At 37.1% G+C, this 13,595-nt stretch overlaps 1 protein-coding gene across 1 annotated transcript in view; it reads left to right on the forward strand.

Moving 5' to 3' along the window:
- The window catches only part of RFTN1 (raftlin, lipid raft linker 1), a 101,324-nt gene that overhangs the window by 58,968 nt on the left and 28,761 nt on the right, over positions 1-13,595 (forward strand). Inside the window, exons 5-6 of the mRNA XM_075143451.1 lie at positions 8,052-8,475; positions 12,564-12,767. Of these exons, the coding sequence (XP_074999552.1) occupies positions 8,052-8,475; positions 12,564-12,767 (628 nt within the window). The remainder of the gene's footprint in view (positions 1-8,051; positions 8,476-12,563; positions 12,768-13,595) is intronic.

Below are 13,595 nucleotides of genomic sequence, written 5' to 3' on the forward strand. Positions count from 1 at the left end.
TTACCTAGGATTACTTATCTAGATGTGATCTCAACCTCTTCTAAAATCATTTCCATCCTTAAAACAAACCCAAAAAATCCCACCCCAAAACCTTCACTCTCCAGGGTATTTGCAAAAGAACAATACAACATTTATTTCTTTAGCACATTGTAATGAAAACCATTGCTGAGCACTTAGCTGACTGCTTTGTTTTCTGCATGTTTTCAGTGCAAACAGAGCCGCTATTTTATTTTTAAGTATTTGGATCTTAGAAGTAGATATGGTCATGAAGCAGAAATTGAAACTCAACATCAATGGTTCAGCTGTTTATGATCTGCTGTGATAATATTTATTAAAGTGCATTTTGTTAACATTTTGGAAGTGTATATATAACCAGAGATGGTAAAAAATAGCATATACTGTATTTTAAACAGCCTGGTGTGAAGGGAAACATCTGTTCCTGGTTAAGCCTCTTTCAACTTGTGTTCTTTTGACTAAGCCCTGTAAGAGTGGTGTTGATATATATCTTCCATGAACATTGCAAAACTATTTTCAGGACTCTCCCAGGAGCCTGGTTGTGCTTTTATAATCCTTTGCCCCCAGCAGCCTTCAGAGTCATCTTCTTGACCAAGATAAAAATAGATGTTATAAAGTATGTAGTTGATGTTTTTAATGATTGCACTTCTGTCTGGTGGGAAAAACAACTTTTTTTTTTATAACAATAAATATAATATTTTATACTGTGCTAAAATAAAATGTGGGCAAATTGTTCAAATTGTAATTTTGGCAACGAGTAACAGATGGCTTGATGAAACAATGTGATTTTAAAGAAACACTCTTTGGTTTATATAAAGATTTTTAAAAGTGTTCCCTGCAAATTAAATGTAAAGTCTGCAAGTTTGAGACTGAATTTTTGAATTTTAAAATATTCCTGTTGTCCTGAGCCTTTGGTTTTTTGTTTTCCGTGCATAGGAGAGAGATGGACTAACCCAGTGTCCCAGTTTTGAATCACATTAGTGCTAGTTGATCACAAATAAGTGACTGTTTTCTCATGTTCTACAAAGAACACTGAATTGTGTTCATCCAGCTAAAACGGTTGTAGATACAACACTCAACCATCCATCTCTATAAATCTTTATTTTCCCCTTGCTTATGTTCACCCATTAGTGTAGGAGTTTCTCTCAAAAGATTCATGCAGAAGACATGGTCTGCATTTTAAAAAATGCCTGTTCTCTAGAGCAAGCGCTTGGGGCAGAGTTTCTACAGGCTTTTTTTTGACAGTGTATACCAAGTATTTGGGTTGAGTGGGCATAGCTGGCTGCTCCATAGCAGTTTATCCCAGGTCTAAAACAATTTTTAGAGAATAAATCTTAAATGATGGCGATAAATTCAGGATTTATTTTCAGAGTTTAGGGCAAGGATGGGGGGATGCAGGTATGTTACATGGCTTTTGGGCAGGTACCGCAGTTACTGAAGCTTCGTAGCCTGTGTCCAACAATGTTCGCCCTTTGCCAGCTCTGTGAAGGAACAGATGCTAAAATAAGATAATAATTTGAGAAGAATCATCGCACCCAAGACCACAGAGGATGAGACAGTGTGGTTTCAAGAGCTCTTGTCTAGTGATATATACTGAAAGGAGCAAGTGTGCTTACATCACACTGCACTACATGTTTAGTACGGTTATATTGCTCTCAGGAATGAATGTACAGCTAACTCAAGCTGAAGAGGAATTTCAAGTTGTTACTGTCATCCCTGCCTTGGCTTCAGCAGCAGGAGACATATAGCTTGCTGTAATTTAATATCTCTTGGCAGCACTGTCTTAAGAGCCTTTCTTCTGTTTTATTCAGCCCAGCGGTAAGTTGCAGTAGCTACTTGCTTCACTACATTTCTCCTTGTTCTGTTTGTAGCTTTCAGTTCCCTTTTGCAGAGGCTAGTATCAATGAGCATGTTGTAAAACTGCAAAGCTTGCTTTCTTTTCCCTGTTCAGTGCCTTGTTATACTCTACCACAAATGCAATGAGAGCTTAAAGTGTCAAGTCAATGGTTCTGTTGAATGGACTGTGTACTGCAAAGATGGAAAGGCAGCACACATCTGTTTCTTCAAGAAACTGATTAGTTTTTAGCTTTTGGGTTTGGTTTTGGACTCTTTTATCTTCTTTTGGATCTGTCAACTTCATTCTAATAGTCTTATGTAAAGTTCCCATAGGGTAAAATTCTGGTCAAGGTTTTCATTGGAAGTATCAATATGAACACTGTCAACAACACTGCTTAAAGGATGACTCTGGTTTGGGATTATGGTAACATTTTTCAAGGTATGCCTCCAGTGTTTTATCCCGGATGGCCTATTTTGATGTAATTAACAGTGAAAATACTTGGTAATTTGAAAGCCTGAATGCAGACTGGGATTTGACTTTCTAAAAGCTACATTTATGTTTACTTATATTTATATGAACATGACCTATCTATGTCAAATTCAGAATTGGTGAGTGTAAACTGGAAAAGGTTAAAAATGCATGGGAAGTACAGGCTTAAATGACAGAGCATCCTAGTCAGAAAGGTTGCATGATTTGGAAATCTGCAAGTAGTGAAACAGAGTCTCAGAGTAACAGTCAGAGAAATGATTAGCAGTTGCTGCTTTGCTGTTTGATTAGTAGAATTATCTTTTTTTGTAATGTAGTATTAGAGATGCAAAAATGCCAAAGTCACAAAAGTTTTAAGTCGTTTAGAAAGAACTAAACCCCTCCTTCAGAACATTAGCTAAGCTTATTTGGTTTTAAAATAAGCGGTAAACTCTTGATGACTGTTGCTGTCTTCCCAGGCAGGAGCATGTGAGACCTACAGAAAATACCAGAGGCAAACTAAAAGCCTGTCTTAATTTTAAACATCTGTTTTCAGAAATGAACAAACTAGAAGAGGGGGATGTGCAGTATTTGTGATGAAACATGTACTACTAAATACTAATGAAGGAGGACATAGTTGGAAGACTGTAGTCTTGAACATCCTTTTCCAGTTCCAACTCCTGGCATGCAGTACATAGCGTTCTCCTCAAACCACAACATCATGTTCTTTGCATGAAGATCCCTGGTGCTATGTCTGTTGTCAAAGAAGATTTGCTTGAATCCTAAAAAGAAGGTAGAAAAATAGATCTTGTTTCTGGTGCACATTATGAGATCTAATGCCTCTAACATTGTTCTTTTAAAAACAACCACCAAATAGACAGAGAGACAGACAAGCATTTCTTTTATTGGCTAAGGCAGTTTATGCTTGGTTTAAATACATAGCTCTGAGCAAAATTAACCAGCTATTGTTTCAAAGGCCGTATGTTTGGCCATCAGTAGGACTAAGTAGCAGTCCTTCCCTTAGTTTACTGCAGAGCTAACTAAATGCATCTGACCATTGGAAAATCAGTTCATTGCTCCTAAGGAATGTTGCCCTTTTTCCATGCGCATTTTTGGTATGTGTGCTCTTTGTAAATTGTTTCTGTTGTTTGTTTTTATATTAGCAGCAGTCCCCTTTACTGGGTTGCTATGGCATTCTTTCAGTACCTTGTTATATCATGAACCATATAGCAAACCTATTAATGAAATGTTCAGTCCTAATGCCTAGGTTTTCAAGGTGTCTTTTTCCAGATCATCAGGAAGCGTAAGCCTTGAGACCATGTAGAACTGCTATAAACTGGAGTGCCCTGATGACATTAGTAAAACTGCTTTTCCTCTGGATGCATCCCAAAAATGTCCAGCTCCTGGCATACAAGAGTTAAGAGAAATTCCTAACACTTGTCTTATTAAATCATTTGTTTGAAAATCCTTATCCAAGAGAGAGATCCTCATTATTAAATTGCTGTGCATTATTTCTGATGTTTATTGATGTGGATGGAACACTGTCCTGAGCTTGCGGGAGGTGTTTGATTTGCTGTGTGCCATCCCATGGGAGAAATGTACAGAATCTCCCTGTAAGCAATTACCGAAGCTGACAAAAGTACATGATTCTGTTCAGCATGGGATCTATATCCTTGAGCCTCTGTATTTGTAAGTGGTACCATCGTGCTCGATATGAATAGGAGATTATTACGGAGCTGATAGTGCAACAAGAAAACGCAGAATCACAAACAATATGTGGTCTGTACAATGAACTTGCCATATGTCTTTATTCTGAATAGATTCGAAAAGAAAACCTGTATATGGCTGTTCAAAATGAGCTTTCAGCCTGGAATTTCTGCACTACTTTCATGGTTGTGAGGCCTATAGTTTAAAAACAAGTTTTCAGAAAAGAGGATTTTATCATTCAACCATACTCTTGCCAGGTGTGGTTTTACAGATCTTTAAATTAGACTGTCAGCCATTTTCTAATTAGGAAGGGAGCCTTCAAGAGAACCAGAAGTGTTTATAAAGGTGGGACATAACCTTACTACATCAACGTAGTGTTTAGTGACACTGCTTTGTGCTGCTGCTGGTTCCTTTTTTCCAAATGCAGTACAAAAATAGCGGTCAGTCAGTTCTGAAATAAACAATAACACTTTACAAATGTTAGGAAATGTTAACACAAGTGCCCCAGCTAAAATTCAGTTAAGGTAGTGACATCAGGGTTGGACACGGTGCTTGCTCCTATTCCTGCTAGAGTTAGTGGGAGATTTGATATTTATTTCACAGATAGCAAAGGCTAAATCTGTCATTTTTTTCCCTTCAGGGAAAATGCCAGGTTTCTAATCAAGCAAATTATAGGGATGACATTAAATTCTTTAACTGCCTCGGCCCTCTGTACACATGAAATTTCACCCCTTCTTTAAGCAGGTTCTATTTTTAAACTGGCATAAATCCAATTTGTTGCAAGCCAGTTATAAACTGATTTGGATGTACCCACTTGGGGGTTTATCCAGACTGAAATAAACGAGTTAAGTTCTGCTTCTGTTGTTGAACAATAACAATTTTTGTGATGCAGCCCTGTTCTTGTATTTGTGGTTAATATCATCTAAGCAGCACTTTATGAGGCAATAAAAATGTTTCTGTTCCTATCTGGGGAAAGAACCAAAGAATTTTTTTTTTACTTTAAATTTTGTTGGAATTTCTCTTTTAAAAATTTCCCAAGATGTGAAGAGCAAGTATGTAGCATATTTAAAATACAAAAAAGGTCAGTAAACAACTGAAATTAGTATGGATCACCTAATGTAAGGGTATTTTTAATCTAGCTTTTTTTCTCATGTGGTAAGTGGTGGAGATGCAGTTGTTCTGCTTTTTATGATTTTTCCTCTCATTTAGTCATACAACATAGTATGACAAGGACCTTTGTTACTATTTTTTGTTAGTACTCTAAACTGGCACATAAAGACAAATAATTGTGGTATTTATCTGATCTGGAATATGTTCTGGGTGACCCTGTCAGAGTAGCATCATGTTCTTCCCATTCAGTGCAGCTTTATCCCTACTTTCTCCCATGCGTTGCCCTCTTTCCCAACACCGCATTTGCTAAGATATTTTCCCAGCAGGCTGGAACAGACATATCTGTCTGTGTGTACCAGCGCAGTGTGCCTCAAAGGGTCCAAAAACCGCAAGTGGCTGGTAGAAACAGCCCTTCTGCCCTGTGTAGCTCCTGGGCACAACCTGTCCACGTACTGAGGTTTGGACTTGTTTAAGTCTGGGGTTTTGTTTTTTATAATTCAAATACTCAATATTTCAAATACAGGAAACAGGAAATGTGAATATATACTCGATGGCATAATTCATTCTGGATGTGAAGGCAACTAAGATTTTGTACTATTTAAGCTCTCAACAGGATGCTGAAAAAATCAAATTGTCTTTGTTTGTAGTTTGAAAATGTTCAGGCTTTATACTTTATTTGTGATGAGAGCTAGCCTCTTCATGGTTTTGTGGAAAGTTGGAAGGAAAGACTGTTTGCGTCTGCTGATACATCACTTTGCTGTTCTGCAGCTTACACTGCACTGTTGAGGTAACATTTCCTGCTAAATTGGCTTTATTGAAAATAATGAGATGCTTGGTTCTCCCTTATGTAATTGGAAAAATTTGAAATATAGGTTTAAATAAGATTTTTTATTCTGTGTACTACCGATTAACTTGTTGGGAAAGGACCTTGAAGATACGGTCTCTTTTTCCAATCATTCTGCTAAACTATTAGGCTAATACGGCTTAGACTGTCATTCAGTCCTTAGTTCCTCCTATTTCCATTCTGAAAACAAGAGCCTCAGAAGAAAAACCTCATCATCAGGTATTTCTTAGAACAAACACGTTTTTTTTGAGTGAGCCAAGACTGTAGAACATTGCTACAATAGCTGTGAAAGCTGTTCTCATCCAAATCACAACGTGGGAGAGTCTGGTATAGATTGATAAGCAGTCTTTATTGACCAGGGCCAATAAAATTACTACATATGTACTATCCTCAAACTCTTTAACAGTTGCATACTAGTTAAATTTCTGTAGTTAGCTGCCCTGCAATCTACTAACCAAATGTAGTGGTGTGTCTGCAGATTAGTGGTAAGAGATGAACTGAATTTTTAACTCTGTTATTGACTGTATAAAAAAGTATTTGTAAAGTTACAACAGGGAGTCAGGACCATTAAGCATATTATGAATGCATCTCTCATTGACATTCACTTAAACCATGTTCGCCAGGCTACACACTTGTGAAGACAGTTGCCTTGTTTCCTGGAGGGCTCTGTTTAAGTTCTGTGATCACGAAATCAAGAGTTAATTTAAGGTGAAAAATATAATAGTGGTTTGAAAGAGGAAGTTCTTGTTGTTGATCAGGTATCATCTGTAGGTTTGTGTGTTCAGAACAGTAACACGTTACCAGGAAGTAGATCATTTATTTAAAAAAAAACAACTTCTGAGTAGGGAAGATGCAGAAATGAGCTTCCTTTTTTTTTTTTTTAAAAAAAAAAAAGGTGTACAAAATCCTTCTTATTTAGTTGCTATTGAAAAAAAAGGCCTGAACTTTCACATAAGTTCATACTAAATTGAGCCTTGGAGAATAATTAAGACACTTCAACTCTCTGGAATTACATGGTATGCAGAGAAAGTGAAATTATTTCTCCGTTCTCAAGGCATTTCTTTTTGAAATATTTATATGTGTTTAGACTTTATATTATATGAAGAGTATACATTACATGGAAACCTTTCCTTTTCGGTAGGTGATTTTGATAAATGAATCAGCAGACACTCATGTTTTCACAGAAGTCTGGCTCTCGCTGCAGCTTCTCCTGGGTTTGAGGAGTGTGAGGCTGGTGACTCGAATGGATGGTGCATCCATAGTGCTGAGTCTGCCTAAAAGAGATTTCTCTTTCTGCATTGTTTCAAACCTTCCTTAGTTAATTCCGGCTTTATCTAATTGTCATTACTACTAGCCCAATGCTTTTTTCTTAGGATCTTTTGTGATTTGATTTCTTAATTTTCCTCCTTTACCTAAAGTGTACAGCATTAATAATAGCGCCCCTTGGTTTCCATTTTTCTTCTTCTTAACTCATCTCACAATGCCTTTTTCTATTCCGAGTTCTGTATCTTCCCAAAAATGACATATTAAAATAGCTTTGCTTTTATGTACTCATTATGTGAAAGTTTGCCATTTGTGTCTCCATCCAAAATAGGACAAACAACAACTGTTGTTATAATGGTGCATGTAACAGAGAGAATTAATAACCTTTTCCTTGCATAAATGTCATAATCACACACCTAATACAGCAGAAGATGTAATATTAAGTCCCTGACTTTGTAAGGTTGATACTAAAACTTTGTGTGAGTAATACCACTTCTGGTAATTTAGCATAAATAAACTTTTCAAACAGGTACTTTATCCCTCGTGAAGAAATACGTAGGCATTTTCTTTCTCTTTTTTTCTTTTTTCTTTTTTTTTCCACTTTCACACTATTTCACATGGTTTAGGGAACTTTTCATCCTGTTTCTATAGAATGAAACTTTAAATGTAAATGTAACATGACAATTTCTTGTGGTAGTGGACAAAAGAAGCAAAATAACATGCTGGCTGCCTTGAAGGGTGTTATTTTCTGTATTTCTATTTTGCTAAGACAGGTTGACAGTTAAAAATCTAATCTTCTTTGATTTGTAGATTCAAGATGCTGCAAGTCAAGGCTTGAAATTTGTTGGAATTATACCTCAGTACCATTCCCAAAAGAACTGTCTTGTCAGCGCCTCCCTGACACCCACCAGTAACAACTCTGTGCAACCAAAAGATAATAAAAATGTTTCAAATTACCCCGAGGATCATGCTTCACCGGATGGCGAGAAAATAGATGGCATTAATGGATGCAATACTCCAGCAGCGAGCGAGGAAAGTGCTGACCAATGTGTCACATCCAGGGAGGGCTGGAGAGGTGAAGGACAGGGTACTGAAGAGCTGAATCTTGAGTCTGGGAAGGGAAACGAAGAACAGTTTCAACATGCGAACCCAAGTGTAAGAGAAGCAGCAGACAAGCCGAATGGACTTGCGGAGAATGAAACACCAGCACGATGCTTAAAACCACTTACTGGCAGTAAGTATTGTAGTGACCTCTCATACGTAAAGGCCAAGTTAAAATTGCCTCAGTTGTGTTTCCAGCTCCTTTGGGGGGTGGGGATGCGGGGAGGACCTTACCACCGTAACAGCAAAGAAAAGATGCACCAAATGAGCCACTTAACCTGATTCCAACATGGTTACACGGTTCACAATGACTGAGCTAAGTCAGGTGGCAAATGAAGAGGTGATATAAGCGGGTGCAACTTTGTTATGGCCCGTTTGTATGCCTGAGTGTAAAGGCTTATTTTTGTCTGCTGTTCAGCTGAATTGGTTCATTTTTGTATTTGTTGTGATACCCTGAGAGCTCTTGATCTTTGTATCCTTTTTATCCGTTTGAATGAAAAGCCCTGCTAATCTGCTTGACAAGGTTTTGCAGCAATAGAAGGAATAAGTCACAAAGCCTTATCACAGTTAGCCCCTTTGTAGTAGGTGAACAGATAGCTGAAATTAAACCACATCAGGAACAGCAGGAATATATGTGATCTGGATTCTGAAGTCTCCTAGTATCCTATAGTCAGGCTAGGGTCAGTGCTACAGTCATAATTGTAACCATTGGAAAGCAGCAGTTATTTTTGCTAATGGCTCATGTTTGTTAATTCATAATAAAGGTCCTCTTGGTAATGGTGCTCCTAATAATTTGCCTTCCAATTCTCATTTTTTTGGTAAGATTACTCTTCATATACCAGTTTTCTTTCTTTCATTTCTTTGACATATTTCTCCTCAGGTGTGCTTTCCACTTTTAAATGTCATTTTATGCCATCAAAAACCAAAAGTCTCAGCTGAGGTCTCAAAGTACCCTCCTTAAGGTGTTTGTTGCTCGGAGGTTACTTCAGCAGCAGGAATTGTAGTTCAAAATAGGATGTAGACCAGAGTAATTTAGAAAATGAAAAGTCATCAGAAAAAATATTCTTGCCCCATTTCCAGTTTAAACCTAAAAATATTTTTCTTTCCTATATTTGCTTAAATCCTAGAAAACAGTATGTACACTCATTTCTCTTACTGCTTTGCTTATTTTCCTTACAAGCTACAAATCTACGTAAGGAAATTCCATCTACAGTCCTTTCAGCTGGTACTGTCCTTGACTTTAATTTATCCCTATTCTTTATGTCTTACATAGATTCAGTCAAACAATCCTACCCCTTTGGGGATTTTGTGTGTAGGACCGAGAATGACTTTGCATTGTACCCTCCTTGGACTATTGTCTTGGTTTCCGTTGCATTTTGGTGTAATTAGCTTTTTGCCATCAGATATGGATCACACTCTGGTAACTTTTCAGCATACTTTCTTTAATTTTTATTGGACAAGGGGGCAGCCAATTTGGTCAAAGCATAGCTATTATTTGAAAAATTTGTTCTGGTTTACACTAGAATCTTACACATTGTAAAACCTCTCTTAGTTTTATAGTTCTAAATTAGTTCTCTCCAAGTCTAATCAGACCAATTCTTTCTCTTTTAATATACGCTGTCTTTGAGAGAGTTAACCTAGCAAGTTTAATCATCTTTTTGATGCTGTTCTTCTCCATACCGAACAGTGGAAATCTTTTGCTACAATAACCATGTTCTTAATATTTCTGCATAATGTGAAGCTGATCACCTCCAATCCTCCCAACTTTTAGCTGTCTGTAACACCCCAGGATTTTATTACAGCTGCTGATTTGCCAGATAAGAGGTTTTATTTTTAAAATGCCTTTAGTTTCCTTATTTATCTTTCTTTCTCTGAGTGCTTTTTGGCTTTTTTAAATTTCTCATACAGTTTTTTTAATTGGTGAGTTATGTGAATACTTTCCGAGACTGAAGGTCTGAGAAGGCAGTTTTATATGGCAGTTCACCTATAGGAGGATTTTCCAAAACCTATTGCCTGTACAAAATTGCTGATTTCTTTATTACTCTTGTATGAATTTTTGTTATTACAGCACTCCCTTTTCCTCCCATGGAAAATTTATTTCAGTCTTTGGCACCAGTTCTCCATCCTTCCTTGGGAACATGAAGGTAGAAAGCATCAGCTGTTTTTTTTTTCCAGTTAGCCTACTTACTCCATAGGAAGTTACCACTCTTGAGCTCCTTCTTCCCTATATAAAACTTCAGGAAAAAATGTTATATTTCTTACTATTTGTGGAATCTTAATTTTGTTCTTTATTTTAGGTTTTATACTATTCAAGTGTTATTTTTTTGCTGCTGCTTTGTTTTTTCCCCTGAATGTTTTGTAGTGCTCATTCACTTCCCCTTTTATTAAAGGACTCTTCAAAGCAGTGTTGAAAATGATTTGCCTGTGAACAAGGCACAGATATTCCAATGGTATGTCCGAAAGTGCTGTGTTACCTAGAACCAAACTGCAGGTATCTTTGACCATGCTTGAGCAGTCAGGCTCGCTGATGAAAACTGTTGTCAATAGTGACTTGAACAGTGATTGGGACTGGTGTACTATACAGTCAGTAATGGTGACAAACCAAGTCAACCACTGAAAGACTCCCACACATTTTAAATGCATGTTGTCAATAGCCCAGTGTCAAATCCGAATTATCATCTCCCTATGGTTTTCCAGTTCTATGATTTGCTATTGTCAACATAATGTCTTCATATACACCAAAAAGATTTCCATGTCCAACATGAGTCTATTTTGGGGGTCAAAATCAAAACGATCATAGACGTTTTCTGTGTATGCTTTTCTGAGTTACGATTATCATAATTTTGTTCTTTCTAAACAAGTGGTAAACAGCAAGAGGATTCATGTCAACAATTTATTCCTTTCTACTCTATTTGCATTGTGGTTCGTGTCTGAGATCATTAGGTCTCTTTTTCATGTTTGGTTATATCATGAGCTTCCTACTCTCTTCTTCAAGTGCTGCCAGCCTGTCTCTGAGCATCTCCCTTCTAATTTTTTTTTCAGTTTACACACTACTTCTTGCTCAGTTTTGTTTGTTAGAGAGCATTCTTAACATTTCTCTTGACATCTCTTTCTTTACTTTAATACTTGAGATTAGAATATAATAACTTGGAAACAAGAGGAGCTTATTGAATGAATGAATTTCATATAATGTCTTTACCTTTTATATTAATTTATTTTGGGAGAACTTTTGGCATTTGGAAGTCAATAGAAATTTTACCATTGATTTTCATGTCCATTAATAAGTAAAATAATAATGTCCGCAAAGTTTTTATTGGTAATTTTATTGATGGTTGTACCTTTCTGAGGATTTGGAAGGTGTATCTCCACTTAAACTTGCTTCCAATTTTAGGGCTGTGAAAGCTCATCTTTGCTGTTAACAATGACTTTTTTGTAGTGGTAAGCCTACATTAACTGCTACTATGATATACTAGAGGAGATATGGAGCAGAGTCTAGAAAATATTCTCATTTGTAAGACCCTTCACAATTCCACTTTCAAAATTCATTTGCTGTTGTGTTAATGTCTCACCTTGGCTTAGACCCAGAGTAAATCAATGAATCAGCTAGCATAGTCTCTACATTAATGGTTCACTGCATTTTCTTTAGATGAGACTACTACTTGCTGGTTCCATGCCATTGTATTATCAAAACCGAGTTATTTAATACTTTAGTTTAATGGCCATGATCTACAGAATGCAGTTCCTCCTAAATTTGCAGTAAGATTTCATATTTGAACTGGTCTCAGTGTCACAGCTCTTTTAACAATTCATGCAGTACAAAAATAAAGGTGCTCAGTGCCTTAATTTTCAGTGATTTTGTGACTGCTACAGCACTTAAAGCAATTTGTGGAGCATGTTTTCCTATCTTGGTTTACGCTGATAACTCCAGTAGGGGGGTCATCCATTAGTACTCAGGTATTACTGTCTTTAAATGTTTTATTATCAACAGTGAATCCATTATTAGTAACAAATATTGTAACAGCAAGCGAAATACCGTATTGGGTTTTGAGACCCTACTGTCTTGGACACTGCAGAAATGGATTAAGGAGGTAACCACATCCCAAAGTATTTTTTGCAGTTGCACGGTGTAATCAGGCAAGGGCAAACAGTGGGTTATACATTGTTTTAGCTGAAATATTATGATACGGTTGTTGCATTACTCCATTTTTTACTTTTTGGTAGAAGCAGAGATCTTCGCTCTCTTCAACAAGCCAAAAACCCCACAAAGATGCAGCCAGTATTATACCGTGACTATCCCTATGAGGATCTCCAGGAATGGGCAGACTGTCAACAGCTTAGAAGCAAATTGGCTGGAGCACATGACAGATCATTTCAGGAAAGGAGGCTCATTGGTAAATGCCATCTTCAGCCTTGGAATGGTAAATGGTATGGAAATTACAGAAAGCATTATGCTGTGATTATTTTCCTTTCTCCTCTAATAGAGGTCATTATCTTTGAAGAGAAGACATTTGGGAGGTGCTTTAATGTAGGCTTGGGGCAGATTTGGTTTAGATCAGCCTATTTCAGTGAAATGGAATGGATGCACAGGAAATATTTTGGCATTTGAATAAGGAAAACAGATCATGTATGGTATTCTATAAACATACTAGAGATGATCCTATAATTGCAGAAATACACAGAGTTAACAAACAGTGCCAAGTAAAATGAATTAAACTAATAAGATTGTAAAGCAGATGACATAAATGGAAGAGTAGCTTTCCTCTTAGCTGTCTGGCCACATGCTGCATCTTGGTCTGATTGCAGGTCAGTGCAAGGACCCTCCATTTTTTGTCTGGCCAACATGTGGTCAGTTACTCCCAGTTTTTGCAGAGACCCTTTCCACCTTGGTGGCACAGTGTTTTACAAAATTGTCTTTCATGTTTGTTTCATCCTAGCTAGTGTGTTCATATGAGTGATGGATAAATGTTGGTCTTAATTTAAGAAGAGAAGATTAAAAACCAGATTTTTTGCATGTTGTGAATCCAGCACTGAATCCAGCTTACTACTGTAGCCAGTCTGTGTTACACTCGTGGCCACTATGGCGTCTCTGTAAGCCTGCTGTACAAAGAAAGACTTTGGTGCCTAGTAGGGATCTGAGAGGCATAACCAAGGGACCATGAGAACAAACCAAGGGAAGCACTTGAACGTAAAAATGTTGAAGTTACAGCCAGATTAATTTTACTGGCAAATTATGTGACTAGTATACTTCATGGT

This window comes from Calonectris borealis, chromosome 2 (assembly GCF_964195595.1).
Source record: "Calonectris borealis chromosome 2, bCalBor7.hap1.2, whole genome shotgun sequence".
In the NCBI taxonomy this organism is placed as follows: Eukaryota; Metazoa; Chordata; class Aves; order Procellariiformes; family Procellariidae; genus Calonectris; species Calonectris borealis.